The sequence below is a fragment of the Desmodus rotundus genome, chromosome 3, assembly GCF_022682495.2.
Source record: "Desmodus rotundus isolate HL8 chromosome 3, HLdesRot8A.1, whole genome shotgun sequence".
Lineage (NCBI taxonomy): Eukaryota > Metazoa > Chordata > Mammalia > Chiroptera > Phyllostomidae > Desmodus > Desmodus rotundus.
Genome location: NC_071389.1, coordinates 46763924 through 46783103, shown reverse-complemented (window position 1 = coordinate 46783103; position 19180 = coordinate 46763924). Strand labels below are relative to the sequence as shown.

General features: G+C 38.5%; 1 protein-coding gene across 11 annotated transcripts in view; it reads right to left on the bottom strand.

Annotated features, from left to right (window-relative positions):
• SGIP1 (SH3GL interacting endocytic adaptor 1) overlaps window positions 1–19180 on the bottom strand; it is a 193139-nt gene that overhangs the window by 92586 nt on the left and 81373 nt on the right. For 6 of the 11 annotated variants that reach the window (XM_053920512.1, XM_053920515.1, XM_053920516.1 and 3 more), the window contains exons 2-6: window positions 18481–18544; window positions 12452–12476; window positions 5404–5460; window positions 2780–2834; window positions 1909–2084 (exon numbers count right to left, since the gene is read on the bottom strand). In XM_053920512.1, coding sequence (XP_053776487.1) covers window positions 1909–2084; window positions 2780–2834; window positions 5404–5460; window positions 12452–12476; window positions 18481–18544 — 377 coding nt within the window. Of the gene's footprint in view, window positions 1–1908; window positions 2085–2779; window positions 2835–5403; window positions 5461–11377; window positions 11462–12451; window positions 12477–18480; window positions 18545–19180 lie in introns of all 11 variants that reach the window. The other 5 variants (XM_053920514.1, XM_045199489.2, XM_053920511.1 and 2 more) reach the window with 1 other exon arrangement.

Genomic DNA, 19180 nt, shown 5'->3' with positions numbered 1-19180 from the left:
AAAGTCAAAAATGTTTGCAAATCATAGTAATGACAAAGCCAGGTTCTCACATTAGAGAGAACAAGCTGAGGGTTCAGGGAGGGTGGTGATAGCAGAATCCGAGGGTCTTTCAGTTTGTGGTGCTGCTGGTATGCACAGCCTAACCCTATCATTACTTTTCCTGAGTGTCTCCCCTTTATTTTCACACTGCTTTCCCAAACATCTTTTTAACAGAATATTAACCACATCACATCAATATATCACCTTAAAAAAAGGTGCTGGGAGAGCTCAGAGGAAGCAGCCACTCTTCTTGCTGCATCTGCAGCAGCACTTCTGGTTGGAGGAATATCCAGCAGGTGACGTGGGCATACGTATTCTTTTGGATAAAGGGCATTTCTTCTTTTTTAGATTCAACTAGCTTTCAGCATATATCTACCATGTGTCTGGCTGTTCTAGTAAGTTTTCTTTCCTACACATTTGTTCATTTAATCCTGTGAACTTGCCTTTTACACTTAGCCCAGGAAGCACTAAGTTTATTACAACCCACGGAGAAGTGGATATAAATTGGTTTCAGGCGCTTAAATAGATTTCTACAATTAATAAAAAAAGATTCAGTAAGTGAGAAATGATTTGAAAGATGTCAACTGAAAAATACAAGTGTGTGCAATTTAAAACACTCCCATTACTAGAAATCACTGGTAGTATAGACCAATACGTCAGTATAACAGACCAATATGTGAGTTTAAAATCTGTACCTTCCATGTGGCAGGGAAAGAAAACTAATATTCTTCATGTCTCCCTTTTCAGGAAGACATCTTAACGTAACAAATGAGTATATGATTAAAAATTACCTGAAATATCACTTGCTGTGGTTGATAACTATTAGCAATCAGTTTAGTTGTCAGTAACAGCAGTGATAAAGGTCATTCATTATAAACACTAAGCACTGAAGAAGGTGTCATTATAGACTTTATTCATCCCAGGCAGGCATCTATCAAAGGATAGATGACTATGACCCCTTTAGAAAGGTTAGTTGGGATATTTCCAGAAGCATCACAAAAGTGGTTCAGCATTTATTAACTACTCCATTAGGGGGAATGTTATAGGAAGATCACATCTCTCTGAAGAAGATGCCAAGAACATATTAGCTGCTAGTTTGAGAGCCTTCAGCTGTTCTTTGTAGCTATTTTTAGGAAACAATTGTAGCATTCATCAAACAACAAAGAGAAAATACTGTAAATGTTGGAACTTAGAATTCAAGAACTAAAGAAACTTAATAGATGGGAACTGGAGGAAGGTAGTATAAATTGTGGAAAAAATACCAATTTGAGTAAAACAAATAAGGCATACCTGTATTTGAGGGGCCTAAAAGATAAGAGTACTTAAGATAATTGATAATAAAACATAATGAAGATTATGAGTTTTAATATATTTCTAGACTATGACCTATGATATTATAGTAATATAATTTTTTGAAGCATAACAATGAAAATTTTTTAGAAAAGTGGTTTTCTTGGTTTTCTTCCCAGGAGTTTCTATATGTTATATCATAAAAATAGACACTAAGATATGTTTTTAAAAATCACTGTCAGTATATATGTAAACTTTATATTGTTTTTAATTGCTTCAGAAGTAAGTCTAGATAATCTTTTTTTTTCTTTTGCAAATACTTTCAGGAAAGTAAATACAAAAAAAAAAAAAGAAATGCGGTCCTATGCATTTTTACCATTTTGAAAAGCACAAGAAATGCAATGTAAAATGAGCATAACTTTCTAAAGCTAGAATGAACTGTTGACCGTTTGTAGAGTTCGTAAAATGGTGACCATATGCAGCCTTCGGTTTAAGGAGTTTCTGCTCTACTTAATGCATATGGGCAGCACACAGGTCTCCGTTCAACCTCACCCAAGCTTGACGTAAAAAACCACTCACCACCGGTGATGGGGAAAGTGCAATGTTGCCTATCGATGCCTTCAGTTCGTCTACAGTTGCAGCATTCTTAAGAATGTCTTTAGATTGCAATGGCTTTATCTTGATATTAAATTTCTTGTGTGATTCTTCTTCTTCTTCTGATTCACTTGAAGAATAAAAGTGCTTTCCTTTGGTAGGTAGAACACAGTTAAAGATACATAACTCTTTTTTCTACTATAAGGCAGTGATGAGTACAAGACAAGAGTGATTGCACCTAGAGGCAGCAAAAATATCCTTAAGGTGGCAGCAAATCAAAGCAAAACAAACAAATAAAAGAGTAAATCAGGCAAGGGTTGGAATTTACTCACCTTCCCTTGGAACATGACTAAGGATGGTGAATTTCAAGGAGCAATAGTTGTAATGTGCTACACTTTTGCTGCAGGTGGATATTTGGTGTGTCACACTCAGTACACACATTGACAAGCCCTCTACAGGGAGAGGAAAGTCATCCTAATGGACGATTTGCGATGAGTTTTAAGTGCTTCAGAGTGTCACCTGTTCTGCCCAGAGATGATTTGTGGGGAAAGCACAAGTCACAGCTATTTGCCAGTCATGAAAAATGACACTGTCACATCAGGCTTTCACAGACAACCCAGCATCCACAATTTACACAATTGTTTTTCAGCACATTTTTCTCTTTCCCTTCCTCTCTCCTATGAATAGATCAAGGCCAAATGCCTGCTTGTTAATGATCAGGCTGTTCTCTGTGCTGTTATCGAACAGGATTTGGGAAGCTTGGGTCATTTCAACACCTTTTTAAAACCTGAATTTATAATACTGCTTTATGAGACAAAATAATCATTAAGAGAAAAAAAAAATAAAGAAAGGATATAGCCGGGTTCCTCAGGTCTGATGCTGTAGCCTTCTTCATCCAGCTCAGGTGAGTTCTATAAAATACAAGTGTGCATAATGCAATTATTATCCTGACGATAATCAAGGAGTTACTCATTTTCCTTCTAGAGCATTCTACATAAGGATATAAACATGTCTCTTATTTTTGAAGGTAAGGATTTTAATTTTTTGCTGTGAATGCTCGGCAGTATATGTTTAGATATTTACTCAAGGGTACTTGGGGAGCCCTACTACTGGGAAAGCAAACTAGGAATCAACAATGGTCAATGAAAGGAAACATTCAGAGAGAATTTATCATGCATTTTCTGTGAGCAAAGGACTGTGCTAAGTAATACAAAGGGATATACAATGAAAATTATTTGCCCTTTGGAAAGCTGAAATGTATTTTGGTAGGCAAAAAGTAAAAAAAACAAAGCAAGACATCAGTGATAGGAGACTGAAGGAAGAGGAAATTAGTGAGGTTGAAAGAATCGGGGATCTGCATGTACCTTTTGGGATAGAGGGAGAAGGCAGGAGGGGCTCGTTGGTGAGGAAGAACCTATACTGAGACCCTGAGGTAGAAACCAACAGTATCATTCAGATGGCGAGACTGGGTAAGAAGCTGGACAGTGGAAAGCAATGGGAAATAAGACCATGGGTGGCCAACATGCTGGGGGAGATTTCAGACTTGGTATAGCTACTGCAGCTTCTCAATTGGGAGGGGACAAGCTGAAAGAAGCATCTTAAGGTGTTTAGGAAGTACACTTCAAGACAGACTGGGCACAGAAGAAAATGGAGAAGTGAAAACTAATTCAAAATACTTGCATTATGCCGGTAAGACGTGCTAAGACTATAGACAAAGTTGTTGGTGGTGGGAAGGGATGAATCAAGGACATTTGGAAGGACAAATTGTTAGTTCTTGTTAACAGATCTATCATAGGAGAAAAAGGAGAGGGAAGGGTCAATAAAACTCCAGGGTTTCTGCCCTCAAATCCTAGGAGATTGCTGGTTCTCCTGGCTGAACTAATTGTAACAGCAGACAATTAACATTTTTAGGAAAAAGACAGGAAAGATAAAAGACAGTTTGCATGATTAGAATTAGTTATCATATTTTAGTTCCTATTATAAGCACTATGACCTACACTTCATTTCATTGAACCTTCATAACAATCATATGTAGAAAGAATTATTCTATTCACCAAGAAGGAAATTAGAGAAATCAGATGCCATTTCTCAAGGAATCTACCCAGCAAATGGCAGACCTACTCCTTGACCCCAGGTATTTGAGGCAAAACCCTACATGGGGGAAGGGAGGGTAGGAAGAAAGTGAAGAAGAGTTCAAGGGTGGCCCTCTTAAAGGTGAAGTATTAGGCCTGGAAGTTAGAGAGAACAGAGCTGGAGGGAGAGATTTTGGAGTCACAGAAGCAATAAAAGTGCCATGACCTTGGGGAGAGAAGAGGGCCTGAATGCATGGAAAAGCCACCTTTGTTAATAGTTTCCCTCTTGTCCTTCTTCAGTACTCAGCTTACTTTTTTTTTTTCTTCTTTTCAAATACAAGGGTACTAAGGTCACTTCCCTGCTAAAAATTTGTCCCTGGCTTCTCACTCTATGCAGAACACAAGCCCAGTGCCTGGGTGTAGCCCACCAGCCCTTGCAGGGGCTCCTGATTCTCTCTCTAGCCTCAGGCCTGAGATTCTCTTCCCTGGTCCCTCTCAGCCACAAGGCCTTCTTCCCACTGTTAACTTTCATGATTTTAATGCTGCAAGTTCTGCCCCCCCTTCAATTTCAGAGTCCTCATAAATGCCATTCTCTCTGTCTGGAATTCTCTTCCCTCAAATGGTCAGCCAGGCAACCCCAGCTTATACTTCAGGGCTTCACTTAAAGGTCATACCTTCCCTGAGGCCATCCCTGCCAAAAGCAAGATGAGGGGTTAATTCTTATTACTTAGATATAATTACTAATTGTATCTAATGTATTAATAATTATAATAGCAATTCCTATGTGGCCTTATTAGTTTTTAGGACTAAAGAAATTTGAGAAAGTTATGCTTCAATTAAGCACTTCCATGTTGACCAGGGACAGCAATGGAGTTCAGAGTGTCTGTGCTAGATGCAGGGGTAGTAAATACAGTAGTACTTGATGAGTAATTTGGTATTTTAATTATCTTCTTGTTTGCTTAGAGTACCACATTAATGCATATTTAAGAATCCTAGAAAATTATAACGAGAGTCTTTGTAGGTAAAAAGAATTAAGTTTTTGAAATCACCCTTTCTTAATATCTCATGGCTTCTCTTATAACATTATTTATGAGCAAATAATTCATTTATTAAATCCTTGCAACAATGCTACAAAGTAACTACTGACTTAATTTTTGCTGGCTAAGCAAACAGCTATCCCAAAGCCACAGGCAGCTGACTTGTGGAGGGGCTAGGTCTTGAACTCATATCCAACAGCCTCTAGTGCTTTTACATTCTATACCATGTAAATCGTGTCAGGTACTTCCTGATGAGATGGTGTGTTTCCCTATTTCTATGTTCTATTTTAAATATAAGAATGCCTCAACTCATTTTCAAGTTCAGAAATACTTAATAAAAAAATAACCAAAAAACATCTTCTGATACTCACATATCTTTCCCAATCAATTTCTGCATAAAATCCATTTGGCGCCCCATTGCTTTTCTTCTGTAATAAATTTGAAAATAAATTTAGAAGAGAAACATCTGAATGAAACAAAAAAGGAATAAAGAATACTTAACTCTTATCTTTATTTAGCAAGAGCAACAAAATCAGGGCTGGAAAGACAAATTAGAGCAGCCTATTAAGCAACCACGTTGGTGTAACTGAATGGGAAACTGAGTTACTGTGATACTGCCTAACAGAGCTCACATACCTATTTCACAGAAGACTGTAAGATACCTAGGCATAGGATATTAACTACTAGCTGTTCAAATTTTATTCAGTTACCAAAGCATTAGAAGCACCTACATTATAACTGGATCTTCTATACTTTCAGTGGATAAAACCATATATACATATATTTAAATGAAAACATTTTGACTTCTATGTTGCTCTCATGTGCAGTACTTCCAACATATCCAAAGAGCATTCATCCAAATTGTTAACTAAGCTTTTAGCTTTTCCAATACTGACTTAATTTTTTCCTAACCAACCCCTTGATAAAGGAAATCAGCTCCAAATTAGTTAGTTCAGCTCCTAGGTATTAAAAATAGTGTTGATATTCTTTACAAGAGGTTTTTCTTAACAAACTATTAAAATAGAATCAGGATTAATCATGGATGTCTGCCATCCATGGGTCCTATGCTTCCATGAACACTCATCATTGCAAGGTGATTGGACATGAGCATTACTCTCTCTGGATTATCTTCAAATTCTCTTTTGGCCCCTACACAACCATGATTTATGGCAACAGCACTTGAGCAAGGATGTTGCCTTATCCAAAGGGAAATTACCAGGATTCTATACTTTTCTTTTTAAAGATTTTATATATTTATTTTTAGAGAGAGGGAAGGGAGGCAGAAACAGAGGGAGAGAAACATCAATGTGTGGCTGCTTCTCACACACTCTCAACTGGGGACCTGGCCCACAACCCAGGCATGTGCCCTGACTGGGAATCGAACCGGCGACCCTTTGGTTTGCAGGCCGGCACTCAATCCACTGAGCTGCACCAGCCAGGACTAAGATTCTGTACTTTTTAAAAAAACATTTTATTTATTTATTTTTTTTTAGAGACAGGAAAAGGGAGGGAAAAAAGAGAGGGAGAGAAACACCTATGTGCAAGAGAAACATCAATTAGTTGTCTCTTGCACAAACCCCACTGGGCATGTACCCTGACTGGGAATCAAGCCGGTGACCTTCTGGTTTGTGGGAGGATGCCCAAATCACTGAACCACACCAGTCAGGGCGGATTCTCTAATTTTTGTGAGCAAAGGACGGAAACACAAATTAGGTTGGTAACGGAGGGTTCGTTCAACAGCATTCCAGTATGTAGCACACAGAGAGCAATGGTATGTCACTAGCAGATCCCAGAACAACATATATTAAATGGTGACACATGAGGCTTGAAGATAGGACCTCTAATTTTGCAATCACAAATGAAGGCCACTTGGACCACAACGTGAACAGCTAACACAATTTGACAAATAGGTGGGAGAAGTAAGCTTTTAATGTTTGCATGTAGGACCACTAGAAAACCAAATTAGAGGTAATGCAGTAACCATCATCACTGATTAATACTTACTGAATGTTGACTGGGCATTCTAGGAACCAACAGCTTAGTAAGGGTGAAGAGTGTGTAAGGAATAGATAATATGTTCAAGCCCTCTTTCTCCCCTGTGTGTTACCACTACTCTAGAATTCACAAGTGCAAGAATTCTGCCAATGTTTCCACAGACCAGAACCCAGGAATACAGGCCTTGTGTCCCTCCTCCTTTTTCCTGCTCTTGAAAAAGATTATGTACTCAAACTATATCACTTTAACTTTCCCACATAATTTCCTTCATTGAATTGGTGTTTCACTGACATTCTTTCTACTTGGAGCCAAGGTTGTTTTAAAAACCTGTAACATCAACTTTGCACCTGTATAAGCTATAAAGCTATTGTTGAGGACATGGTCCATTAAGTAATATGCCAGCTTAATAATAAAAAATCTTTTCCATGGGGAATGGGCATGGTTCCTCTTCTTTTTGCTATGTTTGATTTCTTTTTTAATTCCTACTTAACCAATTTGTTTGTAATATCTTCGCAAAATTCTCCAAATCCTTCCTAGAAAGTATATATAATAAATTTAACACACAAACTTAACTTATAGTAATGGGAATCAAGTGAACTAAGTTGATCCCAAAGAACTAAACTCATGAATTTTGTGATCACTATAGTACTTCTATTAAACAATAATAGTTCTTAAACAATTCTTCAGTATGAAGGGTTGTTATCTAAAATCCAAAGAGAATTGGTAACAGTAGATAACTGAGTTCAGAATTTTCAGTTCTATATTTTGCCTCCATGATAATTTCTTTTCATAACAATGTCCTTCAAAACCAAGATAGGTGTTTAGATGAACAAATGTGTGTGTTTCTTTTCCTGACAATATAGGTCCAATGTTATAGATAAAAAAAATTCCTGAATTTTCGGAATATTCTAGATCTGGGCTAAGTGAAAATTCCTTATTTCCACGAAGACCAATACAAGATTGAGATGAAGAACAGGCAAAACCTATTAAAATTTTTTCTTTTAAAATAGGAACATTCTGAACACAAATACTAACACTAACAAAATACATTCATTTTGGCAGATAGGTATTCAAAATACACACACACAACTTTATTAGAGAAATTAGCTATTTGGCCTCATTTGTGCTAGTGAATTCTTACAAATATATTTGGTTTCACAAGAGGAAATTATCAAGTTAATGGTAGACAGAGTCTGGCTGAAATTCTTTTGGTAAACCCCAAGAAAGAAACAATTCTCCTGGTTTAGCCACTTAAACAAGTGTAGCTCATAATGGTAACGGTGAAGATAACAGCTCTATTGATTTTCAACTGGAAAACTTTGAAGATGCAAGGCAGAAGATAAGTGAAGTGGGGAAATATTTAAAAACTAGGCTTAATAGTACAAGCAATATTGGTTATTCACCAACACATAAACAGTGATTTTTTCCCCTTGGAGTTATATATTATTTTACTTTCCTCTTTTGCGTGTGTTCTAAAATTCAACACTTTGCATAAGTAACCTTTATTACTTGAATATATGATTATTATTTAAGATAATTGAGGCTCATGGCAGTGTTAATCTTGTTTTAATAGGTACTTTACTTTGGTCAGGCTTATTATCTGTTTTCAGATAATATGATGGGCTAAATCAATGGATGTAGTAATAATTGTGTTTAATCATACATTCATCAAAGTTCTCAGTTTCCACTAGGAGTTTTCTATGTCAGCTCATGGCCACACAGTGATCTGCAGGTGAGAAGTATTCAAGACACAGGATGTACTGCCTAAATATTATCTTTTTGCCACTGAGGTTGAGTTGACTCACTTTGCAACTAATCCTATAGAACAGCACCGTCCAATAGCACTGTCTGGGAAGATGGAAATATTCTATATGTGTGCTGTCCAATATGGTAGCCACTGGCCAAAAGTGGCTATGAAATACCTTAGATGTGGCAGTGTGATTGAGAAACTGAATTTTAAAGAGCTGCGTGTGGCTGCCATATTGAACAATATGTGGTTGCATAGCCTGGGCTGAGTTCAGCACCCCTGACTTGATATCCTTTGGTCAAGTACACTATTTCCCACAAGCCAAGGTCATGCCAAATTCCTATCATTACTAAGATAATGCTAATCCTAACAAATGATTACTCAATGTGTATGGTCATGCTAATGTTAGAGCCAAATATTTCTTATAAATAAATATTTTTAAAAATCTGAATACATTTCCTTTGTCTCAAAGGAAACACATATCTTTCATGCCTGATCACTCTTTAAAAGTATATTCAGACATCAGTATATAGAGTATACATGGTTGATTTAAAAATTGGCCCCAGGTTATTCAAAAAGTAATTTGGAAATAACTAAAAAAGACTCCTTTTAAGTGGAGTAAATGCTACTATTTTTTTCAAGTTTCAAATTGGGATTTTGCTCACTATTTCTACATATCCCTTGGAAATTTTTAACTAAAATCTGTTTCCTTACCGAAACTTTTTTTCCTCCTTCCCGCGCACACCTTGCTTTGTTATTGCAGGGTGGTTCCTGTGGGCTGGGCTGCTGCAATTGATTGTTTTCATGTAGAAAAAGTTGTTAAAGGATCTGTTTGCTCTTCAAGATACATATAAAGAATCACATGGAGTAGCAAGCATACCATGGAAGAAACAACTCCTAGGCCTAATTGTAGGGCCTACCAATGTTGCAGGGTTCCTTAAACAAAGAGTGGACTTTGGGGCCATAACGAGGCTCTATTCAGCAGGCCAGTGTAGCTAGGTAAGGAGAAGAAGAAAGAAGGAGGAAGACATAGCCCAGGCACTAGGGATTATTTGGAACTAGTCCTTAATCAGCCAGCACTTAATTTACAGGTAGAGAACAGATACCAGGACACAGTAAGACTGAATAAAAATGGTTGTATTTCTAATCAAAATATGAAAGGCCTAGCTCTACCATATTTTACCTTAGGTCAAAACCTTCCTGAAGGTCATTAATATATGTTGCATGCACAGTTAACAGCTCCAAATCTGGGCCCTTTCCTGCATACCTACTCAGGATGAGCAGAGACGATGCCCCCAGTCTATGCGTAGGTGAAAATCTAAACTGCTTAGGAAAAAGTTAAAGTGTATCCTGCACGATTAGAGTTTGTCTCTGGGTTAAAATGCATTGTAACACCGGCTGTCCAAACTCACAGACACCATGACAGACAGTTCTGCAGAGGACAGGTACCTTCAGCCACGTGGGGAACAAGGCAAGTCCACCTTCATACATGGAACCCTGACATGAAACCTCTGTAGACGAGTCTGCAAAAGCATTGTCACCGGAGATGGGCTTCATTGGATTTTGAGAAACTGAAATATGCTTGAGTACATTAAACCCATTGTGTAGCTCTGTGTTGACAGTCATTTATTTATAAGCACTAAGTGGGTGCACTACCACCTATAGTTGGTAGAACTACATCAGTGAAACCATAAATTTCAACTTCAGACATCCAAAAGACAGTAATTTGGAAGCTAAATCAGCCATGTGAAAATAGAGCGGGTCCACAGACACAAGGTTTGCAAGTAATCAATCTGAATTTGAAATAAAATCAGGTTCAGGTCTCTGTGGACTGAATGCAAACAGCAACTTGGACCCCTATGGCACTGGTACAATATGGAGTTCTCAAATTTGGTGACAACAGTTAGTAGGGAAAACCTGGGGAACATTTCCAAATAGCAAACCTAGCAGCTGGATAATAATTTCCAATTATCCGTGAAGCTGAACATCCTGTTTCAGAGAACTAGCATTTATTTAAATGTAGCTTTTTTCAAATGGGTCTGTATTATTTCCTGAGAAATCAAAATTACATAATTCCCCTTTCCTAATAATCACGACCAGGGATATTTATGGTATTTCCAATTGAGAAACAAATTGGGTACAAGCACTGGTAAATGACTTTATCTGACTTGGAACGGGGGTGATAAAGGAGAACCTGGGGAACTCCGGTACAAAGCCCTGAGCTCGAGTGGACAAGTCCGCAGAATCACGGCTGGGCTCATCAATGCAGTGCGTGCTCCCTCCATGCCAGCAATGCACCAGGCACCTGGGCGCAAATTCTACCAGGAATTTAAACTAGTGGTCCCTAGAAGAGCAGAGAACACTGAGGTGGCAATGGGGTCTCACAGACAATGAGGGTGGGAAGGGCTTCAGAAAAAGGAAAACGGACAAGACTCAGGGTGGCAGAGGGAAAGAAGCAAGAAATAGCAATCCAGCCTGGGAGCAGCAGGGAGAGAAAGCAGAGGATAGCTAAGAGCCTTGTGGAAGTTGGAATGGAGGGGACAAGAGAACCCAGGGAGGGGACCCAGACAGAAGCAAAGAGATGACACAGAAGCAGAGAGTACCTGAGACAGAGTTAACGAGAGGGCTCTGAGCCAGAAGCAAGAGGTGAGGAGAAGCTGAGTCTTCTGGGTCTTTTTTTTCCCCTGCTGAATAGAGCCTTGATTATAGTGTTACCCAATGTCTGGTAAACTTCAGTCTATTTTCTTAACATTTCATGGCAAGAACTACATGAATGCTACAGGCACCCCAAAACTAGGAACCTTGAGTCAAGCGTGGGAGAAAACCTGCTATAGCTGCCATTAACACCCCAATGTAGGTAAAATACTATAAAGGGTGATTTTTCAAAAACATATTTTTAACCACCAGGTTTATTTTAGTTCCCACTCCAGCCCAATGAGCCTAATGTGAGTCCTTTTTTTCAGTAACAGCTGTTCTTTTGAACCTTGTGAATAGGCATCTGATTTAGATTGGAAGGAAGTCATTTTAGAAGTGGGTGCAGACTCCCATAAGCACAGCTCAGATAAATCCAAGCCAAGGCACCACAGACTTCTTTAAAAGTCAAGAAATCTGGGGACCAGCAAGGAGTCAGAGTTACTATTAAATCTAAATCCCTGGTGGACACACTTTCTTCCTTCAGGCTGTAAATTCAGGCATAAGTGGTTTCAAGACCATTCCCTACTTGTGAATTTAATACAGAAAATGTATCTGCAGCTCAACTATGAAAGGGGAAAAGCTTCTTTCAGTTTTATTGGATCTCAGCTCCATTATGACTTTGCGGCCTCTGTTGGAGAAAAACATTCTCACATAATGAGTTTTTATATCATTAAATTGGAAATGAAATAACAGTTGATGGCAGCAGCCCTACAGGAACTGTCTGGTTTTTGACCCACCATACTGGTGACTGGTTTGCTTGCCTAATCTAGGGCAGGGCTTTAGGTGAATGCCATAAATAAGTTTAATATGACCAAGACTGCATTTATGTCCCATGCAATTACTACAGAAAATTATAACAATGAGAGGTCTGAGAAATCATTTAAGCTATTTTTTCCCTATAGAAAAAAATGGGGCTTTAAGAAATTTAACCATAGCTTATATTAAAGTGCAAACCTACTGAAAATGATCGTTTAAATACTTACAATTCCATCTCTATCCGGTGAACCTCTGTAACAAAAAGAAATTTGTAGCTATTAGGAAAATGAATCGTTCTTGCTACACAAAGCATCTTAACAAGTAGAAACATTAAGCACCTCTCTCCCCTTTCCGGCATTCACACCGCAGTAAACTATCTAAAGCAAACTAAATCGAAACACATTGTCTAGTGGTATTTGAGTGTCGGGTGTGTCTATGTGTGTGCAGGAGGGAGATTCTCATTAAAACTTGAAGTCCACGAGGACAAATTGCTGGAGCAGTGTTTTGGTTGCCTTTTAGAGGAGAGCTCATTAAGCGTCTGTCCCAGGCTAGACGGCTCCATTTAAAACTACTGCAGGGAATGCAAACCAGTTCACTGTCTCTCATCTTCTCCCCTGTGAGGGGTCTTGAATTTCCACCCTGAGAAGGAACTTCTATGGTATTGTTGAACTTACTTTGAGAATCTGTATTTTCTTCCATAATTCTCTATTGACTGTTCCTTTGATTATAGGAAAGCAGGAGATGGAGGGCAATGTTTCCGAAGCGCTCACCCTGATGACTGAAGGGTAGCTGGAAGGGTAGCATGGTAGCTCCAGGTGCTTAGCAGTAAGGGCTTTAGAATAGGATGAATCTGAGTGTCCAGACTCTGTCCACCACTTACTAGTTCTGTGACCTTGAACACATTACCTAACTTATGTAAGCCAGATTGAATAAAACAATGTATATCTATAAAGAATTTGTAATAGTTCCTGACACACAGTAAGTATTCAAAAATGTTGGCTATCACTGTTTTTTCTTTTCTGCACTAGGAACACAAAACTGTCCATCTGCAGCCACATTAGACTTTGTAGCAATAGAGGAATGTTGTCATTATCGTTATTTTGAAAAACTGAATCGGAGGAGTCAGAGGAATGGAGAAGTAAGAAGGTGGACTGTGAAATCTTGAGGAGTTTGGTATGATTGGAACTTTCCATAGGAGGTGGGACCAGGTGATGAAATTATTTATTTATTGCTTCATAGGGTGGGTAGGGAGAGAAATGCAGAGAGTTAGTGGGACATCTCCCAGGTTTCAAGATGTGACTCCCCTTCCTCATCAATAACCCCTTCTAAATTAGCAGAATATTTTTACTTGGATTATAAAACACTTAGTGGAGGTGCATCATTTTTCATAACCAGTTCTGTGTCCATGTGGACAAAGAGGATAGAAGCAGAGAGGATGCTGATATTGAAAGACCATTGGAGTTGACAGAAGGTCTTCTGACATTCCCTGGCTATGGGAATTAGTTGGTTTAAAGAAAGTTCATCTAAAATAGAAGAATAGGAAGAGTCTTAACTGATAAAAGTTATAACTCATTGAACAAATAGTGAGTGCTTATAATGGGCCAGGCACTAGGCTAGGATCTGGGGATAAAAATAATGAAGACGTGCTCATCATGGATGAGAGAGGCAAGAAATCCAGTGAGTTATCATGGCCACAATAGGCTCAGGTTGGTAGGAAAGCACAGAGGAAAGGTACCAACTCATAATCACCAAAACCAGCTTTTCTCTTCAGAACTATTGAGTTGGCCATAAAGTCTGTTTAATTTTTTTCCGTAAAATAAAAGACACATGTTTCATTTTCACCAATAACGTTATTGATTTGGATATTTTGAGTATGTTGGCTGTCTCCCACATGGTAGAATGTTGATTCCTCTCAATTCATATATTGATTTGATCGCTATTAACTTCAACTGGTCTACTTGATCTTGGAGCATTGTCCAGTGAGAAATCTACAGCACAAAACATTGCAAACCACTTTTGATACGTTCAGTCAGTCATAGCACCTTCTCCACACACTGCACAAATCTGTTTTGCATTTCAGTTGCATTTTTACCTTTCTTGAAATAATAAAGCATAATATGCTGAAAATGTTGTGTATTTTCTTCCATCTTCAGTGGAAGAAAATGGCTACAAAAAAATTCACCAATTTTGATAAGATTTTTAAATGCACGCTTCTATGACAGCTTCCACAATACAATCTAACAAAAATGTTTCAAATGAAGTTAAAGACAGTTAGGCGTTACTAGAGTCATCTTACAGAAAAAACCAAATGAACTTTTTGGCCAACCCAATGTATATAGTGAAAATGAGCATTTCTTCCTAGAATTTTAGCTTCTGCTAAAGGAATTGAGAAAGAGGTGATTGTATCAACTTTTGTATAAGATAAATCCAGAGGCACTGAAACTTGTGGGGATATCTTTGGGGGCAGCAGGTAATAGATGGGAGAAGACAAGTCTCTGGAGATAGGCCTGGTGGCAGTGTTGCCCACTACTGGTCCAGATATAAGGGCATATCTATAGGGGATCTTACATGAGAGGCCACTTGATCCCCTGCATATTGCCTCTATAAGGATGGCATTTCAAAATTTTTAAATCAGAAAAACTGTAATTGCATATAGCAGCATTGGTGTCTTCTGATCCCTTGTCTTACCTACTGATGGAAATGGGCTGGTGCCTCCAAGTGTGGTGGTAGTAAGCCTGGCAGGTAAAAGCTCTGGTTCTAGTGCCAGACACCTGGGTTCAATCAGCCTATATTTCCTAACTGCACAATCTTGGGCGGATCACTTCATCCCTTTGTGTCTCAGTTTTCTCATCTATAAAATGGCCATGATAATAGCGTGTACATATACCCCATAGGACAAGTAGAGAATTCAATGAGTTTATGTAAGTGGATAGCCTGAAATAGTGTCTAGAAGATAGTAAATGCTCATAAATGTCATCTAGAATAAAATCGCTATATAGTATGACCTAGGATGGGGCGTACAGAGATTTTAGCAGCATCTGACACTTAGGCATGGGTTCTCAATTCACTTCATAACCCTTTTTATAAAATTTCATATTTTATTTTTAAATGATTCTAAAAAATTTAATAGCAGACCCATTATATTTATGACCTCTATTTTAAAATTAATCATTGACCATGGGGTCTTTGCCTTTGTTTTAAAAAGTGCCAGTTACTTCTTGCAACTACTGCCTTTTCTCTGTTATCCTCCTATCAGCCTTGATGATAACTTTGCCCATCTATTCTTTTTCATCTGGGTGATAAAAGCCCAGGCACTTGATTCTGGACTTGATTCTGGTTTGAAGTCTTATTTCTGGGTAGCCTTCAGCAAATTACTTAATCCCTTTTGGCATTGATTTCTCACCTCTAAAATTGAGATGTGATTTCTAACCTTATTGAATTACTGTGAGGATTAAAAGGAATGTCAGTATATACAATTTACCCCGCACAGGGCCTTCCACTTAGCACAGGCTCTTCCCTTTCCTCTCTATACCAGATGCTGTAATGATGATTAAATCAGGAAGCTCTGGTTCTAACCCCACTCTGTATCTAAGGAGGTTTGATCAGCTGAAGTTGGGGCTGGTGGTACTGAGCAGGTGGCGTGGCAAACCTGAGGGGGTTGCAACAGCTCTGAAAACAGTTTGTGTCAACAAAGTTTTAACGATGGCAGGCTACCCTTACCTAAAGCTGAAGGGATGGTAAATTCCCAGAGCATTTTGCCAACCTTTTGCAAGAATGATATATGACCCAATGAGAGATCTGGGGCTCAGGGAAATCAAAGGCTTAGACTAAAGTGTTGGTCTTCTGACTATCATTGCCAGTGGAACCAATTTTATGGCTAATTTGCTATTACATAAGTGTTTTGGGGTGCTCCAGTGATAAGTTAAAGAGATGCTTGGGATTCTACAAGCAAATGTTTCATTAGAGTATTGCAGAGAGATATTGGGCATCCACCCAAACCCATGAGGAAAAATTCCTCATTTTCATACCTTTAGAAATGGTAATGGAAGAGCAGTGCTTTGGCCGCATGAAAATTAGCTCACCCTGCTCTGGGGAGGCTGTTTGACCTCTTTTCCCTTTTGAGGAAATTTTTTTGTTTTCAATTTTCTTCACACACCAGAGATTATGTGAAGTCAGTTACAGACACTGTTTTCAAAGAAAAATAGCTTCAGTTTCTGCTAATGTTCTCCTGAGATGTGTCTAATGATGTCCCACATAACCCGTGGCACATTGTAGGTGACAGCAAATGTTGCTGACAGACTGTACAGGGTCTGGCTCTTTGGGGAAATTGGATTCCATCTAGTGTAAACCAAGGCCAAGGGAGGAAAAGTCTCCCAAGGCTGTGGGAATGTTGGCAACGCTGGAAGCAGAGCCAGTCTTCAGATTCCAGTGAAAGAACCATCACCTTTTCTGCGGGTTGTTTAGAGAATGGCAACTTCTTAAGAAACAATAGTAATTATGTTGTCCTTCAAAAAATTCCTAATTCAATTGTTTAGAAAAACAAGACTAGAGTAAATGTGAATTCCACGAAATAACTTTTTACTAAAAGAAAAAGCACAAAGAAAATGTAAGAACAGTTGGCTTAATATTTGATATCTAGATTTAAAAAATTGCTTTTATTTCCCCCAATCCTTTATACTCTCCTGCTTAAAAACCTTTGAGGCATCAAGGTTGCCCACTGCCTGCAGAAGGAAGCCCAGACACCACAGCCTGGCACTTCCTCTCCGGCTCTGATCTGCTTTCCAGACTTGCCCCCAGTTTTCATCTTTACCTGTAGCTGACATGTGGGCAAACTGCTCTATTTTGCACTAAATATCAATAGACTTTTCCACCTCTCTGCTTTAGCAGCTGTTGTTCCTTTTGCATGAAATGCCTGTTCTTAACATGAAGGTCAAACTTAAAGCTCCTCCCTCCCTGAAACTTCACTGATCATCTGTCCAAATGTGAGCTTTCCCACCTTCAAATTCCCATGAATTCCATTTTTAATTGCTCACAAGGAACTTACCACATATTTATTAGTATTAGTAATACTAAGAGTAGTAGTTGGTGCCATTTACTGAGCATTTACTAAGTACTAGGTACCACACTAGTAGTTTCAAATGTCATCTCATTTTGTTATATGGAAGGTATTTCAGTTTGTGTGGTAGATATTTTATCCCATGAATTGTAAAATCTTGGAGGACAAGGACATAGGGCAATGCTCAGTATACTGTGATAAAATTTATGCATGGTAAAAATGTAAAGAAAGAAAAGCTAAGGGTGATAAATAAATGTAACCTTCTTCATTTTCAGCTGTGCCCAAACAAGTATTGATTTTCCCATTTTCTAACTTTCTCTCATGGATTCCAGCCAAATGATGGGTTTAATGTCTCATTATTCTGATGTATAGCAGACCACACCAGCTCTTCACTTTTACATGGCCACCACCAGCTGCAGGTGAGTAGCGGTGTTCTCCTCACACTGGTCTTGGGCTGGAATCCTGAGTTCCTGGCCATCCTACTTTCCATGTGTGAGTTACCTGCCTGGCTCAAAAATGCACCTGAGATTGTGTGTCAAAGCTAGATAATCTAAAGGAGAATTTGAGGTGGTCAAAAAAATGCAATAAAACTGTTGTATCATTGGATACTTTCAAGATGGCTTTATCAGTGTCTATGGGCAATTGATTATCTTGGGTGTGATCATTTAAATGTGTAAAAGTATCTACAGGGTTGTTTTAGCACTGGTTTCTTATTTGCAGCCCAATAGCCTATCATTCCTGTGAATTCTGTTGGTTGATTTACAGTTCTGCTTGTACAGAATCTTGGCATCCCAAGTAAAAGCTTTGGAATGTTATCTAGACTAATTTCTGTTTCTGGCCCAGCCTAATCTACCTAAACAGGTGTTTGCTTCTTCATTTCAGTTACTCAGGCAACCCTAGAGGTGGAAATGAACACTTTTAGTCCCCACAGAAATTACAATAACACTACCTGCCTCCCAGGACTTCTGAAAAGTGTGGTTATCGGATTATAAAATAATAGCACGATGAAAAATTGAACACGGGATGAAAAGTCTTTGTAGCATAAATCTAAGAACTGTTTATGCTGAACAGCTACAGTTTATCCAGAAATAGAATATTACATTTTATCCAAGGGGACTCTGTGTACTCTAAAAATGACAATTACCACAGCATTCTTAGTCAACTAGCTTCTTTGAGGAGGCAAACTTTTAAAGTACTTACGTAGAGTCAGTGTCCTTTTCTTTCTTTCGTATTCCAAAGGCTTTCCTTGTACGTTTTTTCAATCCTGTGGGAAAACAACAAAGGGTCAAAGAAATCTATTTTCTATTTGAGTGTTCCTGGCAACATTCATATGAACATATTTTTAAAACTGCAACACATGCCTTAAATTTAAATGTTCAAAAGCAGTGGAAGTTTCTTTGGTTGGATGTACGTGTATGCGTGAGTATGTGCATGTGATTCACTACTGCTTTTTCCAACAGATGTCTATCAGAGATTCAGCACTGTAAGTGCCGAGCACCATAAGCAACTGAAGTATGTAAAAGAATGAAAGGGAGATCAGGGCACGGTATAGGAAAGATTGCAAGCTTTTCTTACAATGTTGTTATTCACTACCCTAATTGGTCCTGCCAAGAAACCAAATTACAAATATAGAAGAATAGCAATTTCCAGGTTAGTCACATTCTTGAGGCTTGGGTAATTCCAAGACACCAACTATGTAAACCATTCCAAGAGAGCTACGCTAACCTGACACATCTTGGTGTCCTATATTCCCATCTCATCTTTTTCTAGTTCCTCAATTCTGTGGCTACCCTGAATTATTAGCCATTCTTTGAATTACCCCAACATCTGTACTCTGGCATCCCTTTCTTCCTTTTCCTTACTCTGGTTGAAATGCTTTTCCTATTTGGTTGCTATTCAG